The sequence below is a fragment of the Castor canadensis genome, chromosome 16, assembly GCF_047511655.1.
Source record: "Castor canadensis chromosome 16, mCasCan1.hap1v2, whole genome shotgun sequence".
Lineage (NCBI taxonomy): Eukaryota > Metazoa > Chordata > Mammalia > Rodentia > Castoridae > Castor > Castor canadensis.
This window is the reverse complement of record NC_133401.1, coordinates 27,091,194-27,108,452: the sequence shown is the minus strand read 5'-3', so window position 1 is coordinate 27,108,452 and position 17,259 is coordinate 27,091,194. Positions and strand designations below refer to the sequence as shown.

General features: G+C 46.3%; 1 protein-coding gene, 1 long non-coding RNA gene and 1 pseudogene across 29 annotated transcripts; 2 read left to right on the top strand and 1 right to left on the bottom strand.

The window, feature by feature from the left end:
- The first annotated feature begins 2,111 nt into the window (after positions 1-2,111).
- Positions 2,112-4,175, top strand: LOC141418103 (D-3-phosphoglycerate dehydrogenase pseudogene; annotated as a pseudogene).
- A 1,969-nt stretch (positions 4,176-6,144) lies between these two features.
- LOC141417971 (uncharacterized) lies at positions 6,145-8,014 on the top strand. Its single transcript, XR_012442581.1, has 2 exons — positions 6,145-6,784; positions 7,916-8,014. It is a non-coding gene; the product is annotated as an uncharacterized lncRNA (long non-coding RNA).
- A 1,315-nt stretch (positions 8,015-9,329) lies between these two features.
- LOC109685402 (leukocyte immunoglobulin-like receptor subfamily B member 3) lies at positions 9,330-16,780 on the bottom strand. Of its 28 annotated transcripts, XM_020162230.2 has the most exons (15): positions 16,498-16,778; positions 16,154-16,238; positions 15,990-16,025; positions 15,542-15,826; positions 15,091-15,396; positions 14,490-14,774; positions 14,045-14,344; positions 13,540-13,836; positions 12,987-13,289; positions 11,679-11,792; positions 11,275-11,350; positions 11,162-11,199; positions 10,882-10,934; positions 9,873-10,028; positions 9,330-9,795 (listed from the first exon to the last, which is right to left on the bottom strand). In XM_020162230.2, exons 2-15 carry the CDS (start codon positions 16,200-16,202, stop codon positions 9,622-9,624), a joined length of 2,472 nt encoding a protein of 823 aa, XP_020017819.2. In that variant the 5' UTR covers positions 16,203-16,238; positions 16,498-16,778; the 3' UTR covers positions 9,330-9,621. The 28 variants fall into 28 exon arrangements, 19 of the variants coding, with proteins under 19 accessions (XP_020017819.2, XP_073914350.1, XP_020017818.2 ...); XM_074058249.1 differs by lacking the exon at positions 15,542-15,826 and having other exon boundaries at positions 16,498-16,780; XM_020162229.2 differs by lacking the exon at positions 16,498-16,778 and having other exon boundaries at positions 16,154-16,302.
- Between the last annotated feature and the right edge of the window lie 479 nt (positions 16,781-17,259).

Sequence of the window (17,259 nt, the reverse complement as noted above, 5' to 3'; positions counted from 1 at the left end):
AAAAGAAAATAGAAGAGGGTTGGATGTGTGGTCCTGGAATGCCTGCCTAGTAAGCGAGGAAATCCTGAGTTCAAATCTCAGTTGGTGCAGCCAAAAAAAAAAGCCCCCCAAAAAAGAAAATGGAAGAGATTAAAATAGTACATTAGAAAAAAATCACAAAAGAAGGTAATGGAGGATTGAGTAGGGAAAAAAGATAGAAAACAACAAAATGGCAGGAGGAAGTCCTTCCTTGTCAGTACTTTAAATGTCTTAAATCCTCCATATAAAAGGCATATATTGGCAGAATATATAAAGAAACATGGTCCAATTAAAGTCTCCACAAAACTCACTTTAGATTCAAAGCAAATATAGTTTGATTTCCATGCAAATAGTAACCAAGAGAGCTGGACTGCTTATACCAATATTGGGCAAAATGGACTTAATTTGATAAGAGTCCATTAAAAGGCATAAAAAATAACATATGTACCTAAAAACTGAAAATATGCAAAAATTAACAGAAATGAAAGGAGTAGAAAATTCTACAATAAGAGTTATAGATATCATCCCACTCTCAAAACATGCCTATAACCACCATGCAGAAGAGAACAAGGAAATGGAAGACTTGAGCAACAGTGCAGTCTAACTAGACCTAAAAGATTATATATGCATATGTGCTTGCATACTCAGACACAGTACATGCATACATATGAACAAACAGGATAAACACTTTTTTTTGGTGGTACGGGGGTTTGAACTCAGGACCTCCACCTTAAGCCACTCCACCAGTCTTTTTTTGTGATGGTTGTTTTTGAGATAGGATCTTTTTAACTATTTGTCTAGGCTGGCTTTGAACCAAGATCCTCCTGATCTCTGCCTTCCAAGTAGATAGGATTATAGGCGTGAGCCACCAGTGCCCGGCTAGAATACACATTTTCTTCAATGGTAAGTGAAATGTTCACCAGGATATATTACATGTTAGGCCACAAATAAACACATATTTAAAATTTTTTCAATCATACATGCTAAATTCTCCCACCACAATGAAGTTAAGCTAGAAATAATAACAGAAGGGGAGCAGGCAATTTCACAAATATGTGGAACTAAAACAGCACACTTTTAAAAAGTAAATTATAAGTGAACATATAAAATAGGTTGGGAAAAATAAAATAAAAGCACAACATAAACCTACAAGATGGGTCTCTGGGACATAGCTAAAGTGCTAGAGAGGTTGCCTAGCAAGTGCAAGGCCCTCTGCTCAACCCTCAGGATCTCAAAGCAAACAAACGAACCCCCTACAGGGTGTCATGAAAACACCTCTCAGAGGCGTATTTATAGCTGTCAGTGCTAACATTCAAAATAAGATGAAGCTGGGCACCAGTGGCTCAGACCTGTAATCCTAGCTACTCAGGAGGCAGAGATCAGGAGGATCACAGTTTGAAGCCAACTCCAGGCCAATAGTTCTTGGAAATACCCCACATAAAAGTGGGGCTTGACCACTGACGAATGGATTAAGAAAATGTGGTATCTATATACAATGGAATTTTATGCAGCCATGAAGAAGAACGAAATGTTATCATTCGCTGGTAAATGGATGGAATTGGAGAACATCATTCTGAATGAGGTTAGCCTGGCCCAAAAGACCAAAAATCGTATGTGGACATTAGATCAAGGGCAAACACAACAATGGGATTGGACTTTGAGCACATGATAAAAGCTAGAGCACATAAGGGGGGGTGAGGATAGGTAAGACACCTAAAAAATCAGCTAGCATTTGTTGCCCTTAACGCAGAGAAACTAAAGCAGATACCTTAAAAGCAATTGAGGCCAATAGGAAAAGGGGACCAGGAACTAGAGAAAAGGTTAGATCAAAAAGAATTAACCTAGAAGGTAACACACATGCACAGGAAATCAATGTGAGTCAACTCCCTGTATAGCTATCCTTATCTCAACCATCAAAACCCCTTGTTCCTTCCTATTATTGCTTATACTCTTTCTACAACAAAATTAGAAATAAGGGCAAAATAGTTTCTGCTGGGTATTGAGGGGGTAGGGGGGAGAGGGAGGGGGCAGAGTGGGTGGTAAGGAGGGGGTGGGGGCAGGGGGGAGAAATGACCCAAGCCTTGTATGCACATATGAATAAAAACAAAAAAAAAGAATCCTAAACAGATATTTTGTTACATGCCTCAACATCAACCTTGGTCTATTATCACATTCTGTATTAAACTAACTATAACTAGATTTTTCAAAAGAGCAGCATCAACCTTATTTAGGCATGTTAATTTTTTTAAGATGATGACTTCAGGCAAGATGGCACAAGGAGTTCATACTGCTTGATGTATCCTCCCTCAATCTTAAATGCAATAAACATGAAACTCAGAATGGAAAAAAAAATGTGGGGCTGGTTCAAGCTGTAAGAGCACCTGTGTAGCAAGCATAAGGCCCCGAGTTCAAACCCTAGTACTGCCAAAAAATTAATAAAAAATAAAAAAGATGTAAATGATGAGAATGAAAGAAGGTGAATATGGTTGAAGTCCTTTTTACATATATATGAATATGGAACATTTAAACCTGTCAAAGTCATTTTCAGAAGGAGCGTTGGGGAAGAGGGAGAATAATTGAGAGGCTGAACCAAACCAGCGTGCAATGTATGTATATATGGAACTGTCACAACGAAACCCCCTGTATTAACTGTCATATACTAATAAAAATATTTTTAAAAGTAAATGAAGGAAGGAGGGAGGGAGGGAGGAAAGAAAAAAAAGGAAAAAGAGAGAAAAGGGCAGGGCTGGCACTGGTGTGGATGGGGTGGATCTGGAGGTAGCCACAATGAAGGGCATCCTGGTCATGGACACTCCCAATGGGAACATCCGCAGGCCACAGTGCTGCTGAGCTCATGTGGGAGGATCGTGTGCTTGGGCAAGCAGATTCTCCAGGGGATAGTTCGATGGCATAGGGGAGCAGAAAGAATTTTGTGAACAGAGCTGAATGGAGGACCCTGGGAATTCTTGGACTGGCAGGCTATCTGGATGCAGTACTTTGGGATGAACTCTATCAGGTATGACTCTATCAGTGTTCAGCAGCTGCCCCTGGAGGAGATCTGGCCTCTCCGTGGTTTCATCACTGTGCACATACCAACTCTGCCTTCCATGACAGACTTACTGAGTGACAGCACCTCACCCAGGGCAAGAAGGACCAAGTCTGGTGATCTGTGCTTAAGTAGGGACAGGATGAAGGTACCCTGCTGTGCCCTGCAGTCTAGTCACTGTGCTGGAGCTGACTGTATGTGTTTGCAGGAGAGCCGACAAAGGACCGAGCCTTGGTGGACCATGAGAATTTCATCAGCTGCCCCTACCTGACTCCAGCACAAGGGAAGCCCAGAGCCGCTATGGGGTAGAAGTTACCATTTGTTTGGTGAGGGAGAATCTCTTGTAAGGTTTTAAACATGTGTGCCCTTACCAGTGCATTCTGTTCACACATCAAGCCTTGGATTAGTCTGCAGTATCTCTGGGAACACTGACAGGAGCCTGGGCTGGCTTCCCCAAAGGCCATCCTGGTGGTAACACAGGAAATGTCTCTGAAGAATGATGGGAACTGCCTACGCCTTGTTGTCATTGCCACCCTCCCCAAAGAGGCATCCCAGCAGGCGGATGTGAACTTGGTGAATACCAAGTTTCTGGTGAGAGAGGTTGGTTTTAATGTCACCACCACCAGCAGTTCTGTAGCACCAGGGAGCAGGGCAGTGGGGAGTATCTCCTGACCATGGCTCAGGTAGGGGCCCCACCAGGCTGTGGGCTGAGTCCTGGGCACTGTGCCTGTGCTTCAGGTGCTCAGTGGGGTAGTCTTCAGGCCAGAAGAACCTCTACACTGCAGCCACCCTGCCCATGTTCTGGGCTCAGCCATCCCACTCTGTAATAGCAGAGGGAGGTATGCAGTTGCTTTCCTACCAGGCTTCAGTGGTGTCCGAGGAGGAGACCTGGCACATCATGGACATCTCCTCCCTGATGCTGTCTGGATGTGTGCCAGTGTCTGAAGCCTTCCAATTCTGCTTCAAACCTGGAGACTGACTGTCCCAGAATTAGGGACTTTTCCAAAGAAGTCTGCCAACTGTGAGCAGTAGGGAGATCCACATTCCTGGGGCTGACACAGGCCTCTGACACTGCTGTGCTGTACTCATCTGCCCTGCAGGACAGTAATGAATATCTGTTTAATAAAGAGCCTGCCTTCAGCTCAAGAAAAGCAAAACTAAATGATGTTTTAAAAAAACAAAACAAAACAAAACAGTATTTACAGGTTGCTTGAAAACAAATATGTGTTAGTTTAAAAATATTTTCCTTAACTAAATAATTTGTCAAATGCAAAACAGAAGTAATGTGCCATAGATTTATTGTTTATATAAAAAATAAAAAAATTAAGATCTGGGTGTTATGGCACATATCTTTAACTCCAGCACCTTGAAGGCTGTGGCAGGAAGATAGAGAGTTCAAAATCAGCCTGCACTACATAGTGGGATTCTGTCTTAAAAGAAAAAGAAGGTTTAGGAACCCAGCACTGCAAAAGTGAAAGAGAAAATAAAAAAGTATCCCAACTACCTACCTTAGTTAGTCTTTGGAAAAGACTAACAAGCCAAACCAGGGGAAAGAAGAAAATAATGATTAGTGTTGAGGTATGTAAAATAGAAAATGGAGAAACAGTAGAATCAACAAAACAAACATTGGTTCTCCTTTTTTTTTGTTCTTAGCACAAGGGTTTAAACTCAGGGCCTCACACTTGCTAGGCAGGCAATGTAACACTGGAGCCACTCCACCTGCCCTTCTTTGTGTTGGGTATTTTTAAAACAGGGTCCTGAAAACTACTTGATGGGGGCTAGTTTTGAAACACGGTCCTCCTGATCTCTGCTCCCTGAGTAGGTAGAGTTACAGGCTTGTGCCATGGATGCCTGACTAAAAGCTGGTTCTTGAAAAAAATCAACAAATTGGCAAACTTTTATCTAGATTTACCACGAAAAGTAGGGATCCATCTCAAATTACCAAAGTTACAATGGGAAATGCCGATGTTTCTACAGACCTTGCAGAGAAATAAAAAAATGATTATGAGAGCATATTATGAACATTTGTAAAACAGGAAATTAGATAACCTAGATAAAGATGATAAATTCCTAGAGACAAGCCACTGACACTGACACAGAAGAAATACAAAGTTAGAACCAGTAAAAGGACTGAATGAATTAGTCAAACACCTCTCTACAAGGAAAAGCCCAGGAATAGATGGCTTCCTTGGTGCATTCCACCAAACCTTAGAGAGAAATGAACACCTTCTCATACTGTTCCAAAAAACAGAAGAGCAGCCACTTCCAGTCTCATTCCATGAGGCAAACATTACTCTGATGTCAAAGCCAGGCAAAGGCAGCCTCAGAAAACCGTCAGTCAATGGCCCTTATGAATACAAATGCAACATTTCTCAGCAATCCTAGCTCCCAAATCGACTGCATGTTGAGAGAAATACTCATCATGGCCCAGTGGGATGTATTCCAGGAAAGCAAGGTTGTTTTGACAGACCTAAGTCAAGGCAGTGCACTGTATGCACAGAGGGATGAAAGGAAGGCATGATCAGCTCAGTGGATTCAGAGCAAACACCTGACGGGTTCCAATACCCTTTAGTCAGAGGGAAACAAGAACATTTCCTCAGCATGAGCGAGGGCATTTTTGAAAATCCCAGAGCTGACCTTCTCAGTGGTGAGAGGCTGAAGGCTTTCCCCCAAGTTCTGGTATAAGATCAGGAAGCCACTTTGGCCATTTCTTCTCACCCTTGGACTAAGGTTTTAGCTAGAGAGATTAGGCAAAGAGAAGTAAAACATTTAAATTGAAAGAGAAAATTAAAACCACTTAATTTTAATCATAAGCATGTTCTCTGATGACATGACCTTATATGTAGACATCAGCATGCAAAAAAATCAATGAGTGATTTGAAAATTAAGAAAATGATTGTGTTTACAAAAGTGTAAAAAGAATAAAATACTTAGGAAGTGACTTAACCAAAGGGCACAAGACTTGGACAGTGAAGAACCACAAACTAGCATAACTGAAAGAAATTAAAGGAGACTTTCCTAAAGGGAAATACCTCCTGTGTTCATGAATTCAATGATTTAATATTGTTAGGATGGCAACATTTTCCCAGATGATTTATCGATTAAATATAATTCCTACCAAAGTTCTAACAGCACTTTTTGTAGAAATGGAAAAGCTTGTTTGCTGATGTGTCATTTTCCCCCAAGCTGGCCTCAAACCACAGTCCTGCTGATCTCTCCACTGAGCAGCTTGGATTACAGGTTTGAGCCACCATGCCCAGCCTACAATGAGGCTTTTTCCTCCCCCTGGTGGTACTTAAGGGTTGTACTCAAGTCCTTGTGTTGAGCCACTCCACCAGCCCAAAGGCAATTCTTAGAGAAAGGAAAACTAAGAAAATTTGCTGCCAGCAGACATGATGTAAGAGAAATGCTATAGTAAGTACTTCAGGAAAAATGGCAATAATTCCAGAGGGAGGCATGAAAATTAAAAGAGCAGAACTAGAACTAGGCATGATGGCAGATGTTGTAGTCCCAGCTACACAGGAGCTGGGATGGGAGGACTCTTGAGTTCAAGAGCAGCCTGGCAGTGTAGCAAGACCCTGTCTCAACAAAGACAAAACAAGAATGAAGAAGGAGGGCTGGCTGGCAGAGTGGTTCGTGATAGAGCACCTGCATAGCAAGCACAATGTTCTGAGTTCAAATCCCATTACTGCCAAAAAAAAAGAAAAAGGGCAAAGAAAGGTAAATATAATTTTTCTTTTCTTATGTTCTTTAATGTAGCCCGGTGCCAGAAGGCTTATGCCTGTAATCCTAGCTACTCAGGAGGCAGAGATCAGGAGGTTGTGGTTTGAAGTCAGGCTGAGCAAATAGTTCTTGAGATCCTGAGACCCTACCTCGAAAAAACCCATCCCAAAAAAGGAGTGGTGGAGAGGCTCAAGGTGTAGGCCTGAGTTCAAACCCCAGTACCACAAAAAAAGAGTTCTTTAATGTATGAATGGTTGTTAAAATAAAAAATTCTAACTTTTTCTGGTGATATTTTTAATGTGTTAGATATAGATATAATTATGTGTATAGATATTAGATATAATACGTATAACAATTACAAAAATAAGGCATGAGGATAAAGGCCTTACACATTTGTAAGACTCCTATATTTTCCAGACATGAAAGTATAATTATTTTTCTCCTTCCTTCCTTTTTATTTTTTTAGGTTTTTGAGACAGGTCTTGCTATGTAGCTCAGGCTGACCTCAAACTCTCAGTCCTCTTGCCTCAGCCTCCTGTTGAGATTATTGGTGTAGGGTGCTTAATTCGCAATATTCCTTTTTATTTTGAGTAAAGTGTGTTTACATGATTTTATGCTTCCTATACACACACTTGTGTCAGTGGTGGGTGATGAGATCTTCTCACCCTGTCAGTTCTTTTCAGTCTGTTTTGGTTTACATAATTGGTTGGTACCTCTGATACCAGAGAAATCACTGAACAGAAGTGACTTGGGGCCACTCCCAACACTAGGCAAAAAGACTTGAAATTCTCACTTTAAAAATGAGTGGTAGCAGGACTAGAGTCTCAAGCAAAGCCCTGTGTTCAAACTCCACAGTAGCACCAAAGAAAAAATGATGATAGTGGAGATTTTAACAGTATCTGTGTAAGTGGTAGGAATTCCCTTTAATTCTAATGAGTTTTTATTATGAAGGATTGTATTAGTTTATTGAAAGGCTCATCTGCATCTATAGAGATGATCACTTTTTTTCCCTTTTGCAGTATTTTTATTTATCTGTGAGGTTATGCAAGAGATGATAAATTTACATATTCTGTTAATGTGTACAATTCTCTTGATTGATTAATTTTGTTTGTTTTTGTTTTTTGGCAGGGCTGTCACTTGAACTCAGGACCTCATGCTTGCTAGGATGATTATTGAATTTAAACTTGTCTTCCAAACAAAATTAAAAAGCAAAACAAAATGAAAACACCAGTGTAGTCATGATATATTATCCTTTTTATATAGTACTGAATCTTATCTTTGAAAATTTTAGGGGTCAGATGGGTGTTATGTGAGGGATTGTCCTGTGACTTCCACATTCTGTGGTTTTCTCAAGTTTTGGTAGCAATTTCCTCCCGGTCTGGTAACTGTGTTCGACTGCATTTCCTCTTTTCTAGTTTTAGAAACAGTCTGCGTAACTTTGGGGAATATGTGCTTGGTAACTGCATAAGGGTTTGAGAAATGACCAGCAAAGTTTCCTCAACTAGAGTTTCACTGGGGAAATGTTTTGTTCTTATTTTTGGTGGTAATGGGATTTAAACTCAGGGCCTTGTGCTTGCTAGGCAGGCGTTTGACCACTTACTCCACACCCACAATTCTGGGAAACATTTTTAAAGACAGACAGTGTCTGTGACAGTCGATGTGTATGAAATGGCTCACATTTTATATTGGCATTTTTCCCTGTGTCCACCTAGTGAATACCATACTGGGGGATTTGTGTGTTTTATCTGCATGTTGTCATAAAATTGCTCAGAGTGCTCTGTGGCTACCTCTGAAATGTGCAGGATTGCCTTCCTTGCATTTTACTCCTCACTGACAGCTGCACCCATGTCTGTCTGTCCTCATTGTCAGCTAATCTGTTTCTTTCGCTTTCTCTTCATTAAGCAAAATTTGCTATTCTTACCCTGAATTCTTGATATGACAGCTTAGTTCATGGATTTTTTTTGAGAAAGGTTTCACTATTTTGCCCAGGCTGGCCTTGAACTCCTGATCCTCCTGCCTCCGCCTCCTTTGTGCTGGAATTGTGTACGTGTGCCACCACACCTAGCTCCCATCGATTTTTAAAAAGTGCTTTGTGTGCATTACTAGGGATCAGCCCAGGACCTGTGCATGCTGTTACATGCTGCAGGACTGGGCTGCATTGCTGCCCCTCGTTCACAATTCTCCCCGGTTTTTTCTTAGTGTTTATTGATGGTACAAAGGGGTTTCATTGTGACATTTCCACACATACATGTAACTTACTCTGATCATATCCACCTTCTTTACTCTTTCTTATCTCTCCTCCCCCTTTTTGAACAATTTTAACAGCTTTTGTTGTTGCATTTTCATATATGTGTATGAAGTGCTTTGATCACACACACCCCTTCACCCTCTCCTTTCTCCCTCCTCCTCCTGTTGTTTACCCCAAACAGCATCCCCCAGGGTTTTACACTCATGACATTCACTTTTTTAGTTCTAGATTCTGCATATCATTCATGGTCCTTATTTTGTTATTTTTTAGCTTTGATGCATAATTTTTTTGTAGTGAAAGTCATAGTAAAGTTTATTAGGAAAACAATACACTTAGAATGAAAGCAGGTTATTTCCAGGGTGAGAAAAACCTGATGTGTAATATTATCACTAGCATTGTCATTCAATTCAGACCTCCTCTCCCTTCTGTTTCGTTCCTCATTTTACTCATTGATAAGTGAGAAATATCCTGCTTTATTTCCAAAACCTGGGATGTTAGTTATCTCTGAGTGCAGTCAGGTGAGTCCCCAAAGTTCCCAGAATCTCCTGCAGCTCTCTGTAAGGGGGTCCTGCTTGGCTGGGGGCCATTAGTTAGTGTCCTTGGGGACAGCTCTTGGGCTGGTGGTAGCCAGAGCAGCATACACACTGGGCTCTGCTGGGAGCACCCCTCCCTGGGAGGAAGGACTTGCAGTTCTCCCCTGTCTGAGTGTCATGCTGCACAGCTGGGCATAGATTACATCCTGAGGATCCTCAGATGCAGCCTGGAGGGGAGAGAATGAGAGTGAAGATGAATGCTTGGCATTGGGGATACTGGGGGCCTGGGGAGGACAGCACCCACCTGACTGCCCACCCGTCTGTCCCCTCCTGCCTGTGTGTGCTTCCTGTCCAGGAATTCCCCCACCAGAGGGGAAGGGGGAGCAGCTCCTCCATTTCTGAGTCTGGAGTGGTTCACCTGGGCATAGGTCGCTCCCTGGGAGTCTTCCTCAGGTGGGCTCTGCAGCAGGGAGATAGTAAAATACAGACATATCCTACTGGTTTCACCTGGATCTCCTCAACCAGTTTTCCCCATGGTGACCAGAGTGATCCTTTAATGACTTAAATCAGCTTAAAATCCTATTGGAGGCTTCAGGGTTTTCCTAAGGCCTTGAGGGTCTGGCAGCTTCCTTCTCATAGTCCTGAACTCTCATCCTAACACTTTGATGCTTGCTCTCTTGACTCCAGACACACGACCCATCTTCTTGGGAGAGTTTGTTCCTGCCCCAGGACCTTTGTACTTGTTGTGTCCCCTGCCTGAAGGTGCTGGTCCAGTAGATGTTTGTATGTCCTCTCCAGGCTTCTGCTCAGAAGATACCTTGTCATAGTTCCCCTTGTAACTCATACTGGCCCTTTCTGCCCCTACACAATCCCTCTTTTCTACTTCATTTTTTTCTAATAGAACTTTTCACTTCTGACACATGGCATTCAATCCTTAAGATGAGCTCAGGGTGGATGGGGCACTCAGCTTACAGGTGCATCTGCAGCTTTTATAGGGATCCTGGTCAAGAGGGGTTCCCTGTAGACAGCTGGGATGGAGCGGCCTCAGGGGTATGGGGGACTCAGTTCCTCATGTGTCCTTCTGAAACCCAGGAACAGGCTCACTAGGAGACAGAGAACGAGGAGCCAGAAAGTGGACAGGAGAGAGGGACCAAGAGGTCAAGAGAGAGAGAGGTCACAGCAAGAAGAGAAGCAGGAGCTTCCAGAAAGAGTGGTCAGCTCTGGATATAGGGGAAAGCTGATTGAGGGGAGGATTGAGATGGTAAAATTGGGCAACAGAAGTCCTTGAGCCCTGTATGGTTTAGAGTTCTCACCTGAATGTCCATCTCCACCCTGTCCTCAGGCTGTGTGTCCTTCACAGCATCATCTGTGGGGACAGAACATGAGGGTCACCTCCTGCCAGAGTCCTGGGGTCTCTAGTCCCACAGGCCCCTTGCTGTCCTAGATGGGGACACAGAGCAAGAGTGCATGGTGACATCCCAGGTCCACAGTTGGGGGTTCAGTCTGACTCATTCTGAGCCCAGCCTTTCCCTCCTTCCCTCCATGGTCCCAAGTCATTGGGTGTCTCCCTCCCAAGGCCCCTTTTCCTCTCACAGAGGTTTTCTTCCTGGACAGCAGCAGCTGGTCTGAAGCTGGGGAGACAAGGAGGTCAGGTGTTAGTGAAGGATGCAGGCATGTGGGGATCTGGGTCCTTGAGCAGGAATTACCTCTTCTGCAGGCCTCTGTCCCTAGATGCTACCTCCTCAGCCCCTGCAGGACCTTGGACGTTGGCCTCTCTCTGGGCTGTGTGAAAGGGAAGAGTCTCAGGCCAGGAGGGTTAGAGCTGCACCACACAGGCCCCAGAGGGGAGGACAGGGACTTTAAACACACTGGACACTTGTCTATGTTTCTGAGATGGAAAAGGTCAAAGAAAAGCTGAAATTTGCACAGGTACTGGGATTAAGTGTTTCCTGTTGTAGGTTTTCTGATCTGAGATTCTGCAGAAGGGTTTCTAAGCAGTCCTGTGCTCACTGGCTAGTTTCCCTGAGGCTCATGGCCTGAGCTCACCTTTGGTCACCTCTCCAAGGAGACCAACTCCTTCTGAGACCCAGGTCACCCACTCCCTACTCACCTGACCTCCTGCCTTTGCCCTGATGCCAGTGTTGGAGGAGGAAGAAGAGGAAGAGCAGTAGCAGGAGGAAGGCCACTGAGACCCCGATCAGAACCTTCTGGTAGCTCTCCAGTCCTTGGGCACAAGTGACACAGTGGATGAAGAACAGTGCTGCTTAATTCAGAACCTACTGTGTGCCAGGCCCTGTGTGCTGGGTGTTTGTACCCTTTACCTCTGACCCTCACACTCCTGCAAATTGGCATTGCCTTTCCTGCCAGTTTGCAGAAGAGGAAACTGAGGCTCAGTGAGGCAAATCACTGGTCCCATGTCATCCAGAAAGAAGCAGCAGATCTGGGATTGGACCTGGGGAGTCTGACTTCCAGCCTCAATGTCTCCACTAGAGCTGAGACCCCTGAGCTGGAGGGAAAGAGCCTGAATGCTCCTGTCACAGCTTTGTGCCCTCTGTGCACAATGTCACCACAGCCCTGTGTTCCTTCCTGCACAATGTCACTGTCACTGTGTCTCTCCCTAAACACTATTACCAACACCATGTCAGAATGGACATGCCCATTGCAGAATCAGTCTTGGAGGCTCCCCCAGGAGGTCTCCTCTCTTAGAAGGTCTCAGCCAAGGTCAGCAGTGAAAAGAACTTGGAGGACTGAGTCAGGCATATCCTTTATACTTGGAGAAACTGAGGCCCAGGTTGGAGAGGGGCTTGTGCAAGTCAGTGTCTCCAGAGGAGGTTGCACAAACCACAGAGCTCAACCCCTGATCCCTGATACCCACTTTCTAGAGACCCTGCTTACCTCTTTGGGGTTCTGACTCCATGAGGGTGAAGGGCCACCCACAGGCACAGGGCCTGTGGGGTGAATGGAAGGTGAGAGGCTGGGTGCCCTTGCTGTCCACCTCAGCCTGGCTATTCCTCTCCCAGTTTGGGCCCCAATATTTCCCTGTGCCTTGACCCCACACTCATGCAACCCTGAATGTGCAGTGCTGGGGACACCAGAGGGTCCTGTGAATGGGGACAAGAATAAGGGGAGAGTCTGGGACTGCCCCTGGGGACCCAGTCTCTGCTCACTCTTCTCCATCTGCCCTGTTACCTCACCAAAGCCCTCCCCTTGCCAACCTGATATCTTCTCAACTCTAGTGAAGGGATGGGGGAGCACATGCCTGGGGGACCCCTGCTAGCCTCCTCCTCTCCGAGGAATGAAATACACTCTAGCTGGTCCTCCCTAGGTCCCCACATTGCTATCCCAGACCAGAGCTTCCTAGAGGCACAGACTACAGTGATCCTTTTGGCTCAGACAGGATGGGGCTGGGGCCACTCACCAGAAACCATAAGCTCCAGAGGGTCACTGGGCTCTGACAATAGGTAGGGGGATGAGTTTTGAGACCCATAGCACCTGAAGGTTCCCCCGATGGCTGAGGTCACAGCAGTCATGGAGAATTCTGCCTGGTGCTGCTGAGCTCGGGACTTTGATCTGAGACGCAGGGGGGGATTGGCTGCCCCATCCTTGGACAGAAGGAAAGTGTCCATTGGGCTCCATGACTGACACAGCATGATCACATTTTCTCCTGAGGATACTGTGGGACTCGGCTGCACCGAGAGGGAGGGTCTGTAAGGTAGCTGTCCTACAGAGAAGAAGGAGGGTGAGGGGCTGCCCCACCTTGTCCTGAACTGAGAGCTCGCAAGGGACTGTCCTGAGAACATGGTCTCTCTGTCTGTCTCAGTTTTCTCTGATTCTACCTCTCCCAATCCCTTTCCCATCTCTCTGTCTCTGTCCTTCCCTAAAGCCCACCCTTCATCCTGGAAAACTCTTGGGGCTCCCCCAGCAGAGCCTAGGCAGAGTCTGATCTCTGATTGATTCTGTTGGGTCCTCACCTGTGATCAGGATGTCCAGGGGGTCACTGGGAGCCGACCACTCAGAGGAGAGGTTGTGTGCACCATAGCATCTGTACTGGCCCCCATGTGAGCTGTTCACAGGGCCCAGGAGAAAGTCAGCCTGAGAGTGTCCAGCCTGGGACTGCTGGCCATGACGCTGAGGGAGGTCATGTTCTCCCTCCTTGGACAGAGCAAATCTGTCATAGCCAAGGTCAGAGCGACACTGGAGGGTCAGGGTAACTCCAGGGTCCAGGACATGGCCCTGCTGGGTCAAGAGGGATGGTTTCTTGGAGACCCCTGAAAGGAAGAGGAGCTTGGGTTGAGGGGCTGTTTAATGCCAAACACCTGTCTCCTCCTGTCCTGCCTTCCAGGTCTCACTGTCTCTCACTCTCTGGATTTCTGACTCAGGGTTCCCAAGCTCCTCTCAGCCCCCTCTTACCTGGTGCTCCTTGTAAGTAGGGCTCATGGCAATGTGTTTGGGGCCCCCAAAAGATTGGTTCATTACCTGAGATCTGTAGTTGTAGGGGGTCACTATGTCCTGACCACACCTGGGGGTTCCTGCTGTAATAACCATAGCATCTGAACCTGCTATGGCTGGGGGTCACAGGCCCCATAGGGAACAGGGCCTGAAACTGTCCATTGGAGTGTTGCTGTGAGTTCAAGGTCCAGGAGAGCTTGTGTTCTTTTTCCTTGGTCAAAATGAACCTGTCATATCCCTGCTGTGAGGCACACTGGAGGGTCACATTCCCTCCTGAGGTCACCACAGGGCTGGGCAGGGCTGAGAGGCTGGGTTTGCTGTAGACTCCTAGGAGAGAAGGAGGCAGTGTGTTAAATGGGCTCACACCTCCCACCTTTTCCCTAGGGCTGGGCTGTGAGAGGGGACACCCTTGAGAGCAGACCCCCTTCTTGAGGGCAGAACCAGGGGCTGTGACCCCTGAGCATCCTCTCACCTGTTACTACCAGCTCTAGGGCATCACTCTGCTCTGACCATCCAGCTTGGGTTTGATAATAACAGTAATATCGCCCTGCATCATACTGTAACATGGATTGGATGGAGAACTTGGTCTTGTTCCTAGGCTCCATTGAGGTCTGTCTTTTCCAGGGCTCTGAGCTTTGCTCTTTATATAGACGGTACTCCTTGGCCTCCAGGGTCCCCTCACACAAAATGGTCACAGAGCTTCTTTGCATGATCATGGAGCCTGGCTCTGCTGAGAGGGTGGGTTTGGGGAGGGTCCCTGTAAGGGAGCAGGAGAGAAGGAGGCATGTCTGTCATAAACCTGGCATAGGGAATGTTGTAGTTAGAGACAATATTTAAGTGGATCCCTGAATTGCAGGACAGAGGACACACATGAAGAGCTATCTCTGATCTGGACTCTCTATTTCTCATTTCCACTGTCCCCTGAGTTTCTATATCACTGGTCCCCTCTCTCCCACATTCTGTCAATGGGATCAGAGCCCTGGCTCTCCTCACCCTACCACACATCAAGTGGATTCCCTTGGGACCTGGGTCAAGTCCCAGGTCATTCAAGGGAAAGGCTGGGGCTTCCTTACCTGAGACCTGGAGCTCCAGGAGGTTACTGGGGTATGAGCACAAATAGGGGTTGTTCCTGTGACAACCATAGCATCTGAATGTCCACCTCTGGCTTGGATTCACTGGGCCTACAAGGAACAGGGCCTGGGACTGCCCACTGGGGAGATTCTGTGAGTTCTGAGTCCAGGAGAGCTGGTGTTCTCCTTCTTTAGTCAGAATGAACCTGACAAATTCCTGCCATGAGACACACTGGAGAGTCACAGTCCCTCCTGAGGTCACCAAAGGGCTGAGCAGAGCTGAGAGACTGGGATAGGTATAGTGGAATCCTGGGAGAGAAAGAGGCTTTGTGTTTAATGGACTTACACCTCCCACATTGTCCCCATGGCTGGGCTGGGTGAGGGGATACTCTTGAAAACAGATCCCATTCCTGAGGGCAGAGCTTGGGGCTGGGATTCCTGAGAGTCCTTTCACCTGTCATCACTAGCTCCAGGGGGTCACTCCACTCTGACCAGCCTACAGGGCTATGATATTTGCAGTGATATCGCCCTGCATAGTTCTCTGACATGTATGGGATGGAGAACTTGGCCTTTTTCCCAGGCTGCAGTGCCTTCCATCTATCCCAGGATGCTGAGCTTCTCTCTTTATCCAGATGGTACTCCTGAGCCTCCAGGGTCCCCTCACACCATATTGTCACAGGCATTCCCCAGGAGATCACAGAGCCTGGCTCAGCCCAAAGCCTGGGTTTGGGGAGGGTCCCTGCAAGGAAATCAGAGGTTGGATCTCAAGACATCACCCCCTCCTATCCTAGCTCTGATATCCAGGACCTTCCAAACACTCCCAGCATCAGCCACACATGCTCTTCTCCATTCTACTACCCTTGTCCCTTGTGATGAAGAAGGACAGCTGAGGACACACTCACCTGCCTGCACTTTGGTCTTTGGTTTCACACTCAGCCCTGGAAGAGAGTTCCCTGTGAGAGGTTTGCCCCTGAAGCCTGAGTAGGTCCTCTCCTCCCTGGAGCCTCTCGAGCCACTGACAAGAGTACCTCCCAGACTAGGGTGCCTCTTCTCCCTCATGTCTCACCAAGGCAGAACAAGGCTGTGAGGGTGAGGGTCATGCTGTCTCCACCCATGGCTGTAGTTGTGCAGATGGATGAGGCCACATTGCCCTGCAGGACAGACAAACATACAGGGTGTGGCTTTGGAATCTGAGTTCTGCCTGTCACAGCACTGTCACATCAGCAGCGCCACAGGAGGAGGAACTTCCCTTCCCAGGAGACTGGTTCTTGGGGCTCTACAGCTGGGACCAGGGCTGGCACTAGGCTCTTTGCAGACACTTGCAATTATAACGGGGTCTCTTCGACTCCCATCCGACCCAACTGATCTGTCCTTGTCTCAATGAGGGCCAGGATGTAACAGCAAACACACCTTGTTCCTTCAGAGATGGCTTCTTCCAGATGAGAGTGATTGAATTCTGGTCCTTCCTAATCAAAACTTCCATGAAGTTACCTTCATTCTTTCATCTTATCCACCTGCACTGTATTGTGGGGTTCTTACCAAGACCAGTCACCTCCCCAGCCCTGTGGATGCTGATGGGAGTTTGTAGTTCCCTGCTACAGGGAAGAAGCAGAGCAGAAGAGACACAGAGAACACCTGACTGTGCAACTCATATGGAACTTCATCATGGGAATGAGCACAAAGTAGATGCATGGAAATGTGGCAGGAAACACAGCTCTTCTCTGGGTGCTTGTCATGGGTTTCCTTTGCTAAACTGTCTTTACATGGACTTCCTTTTTTCTTAGCAACAGAATTCCCTACCCCCAAATACCCAGAATAGATTCTGGGGTGTTCTCAACTCCACAGTGCCGTGTTTCTCAGGGCTGAATTCTCCTGGTTGTGTGGTGGCTGATTTGTATTTCTGCATGCTCACCTCACACTGATGGAGCCATCTTGAGGATGGAACCCCCATCTCTGAGCCTCAGTTTCCTCTTTTGAAGCCTGCACTTCATTTTCAGAGTGGTCATGGGGCCAGTGGTGTTGGGGACATGGAGAGGCTCAGTCATCGTTAATTTCCAGACCAGGTGGAACATGGGTTTTGGTGTTGTATGATGTAGGTGCCCACTAACAGTCCTTATCTACTCTGAGCATTAGAAATGGTCAATGTAGTATGTCTGAAACCTGCAGATCATT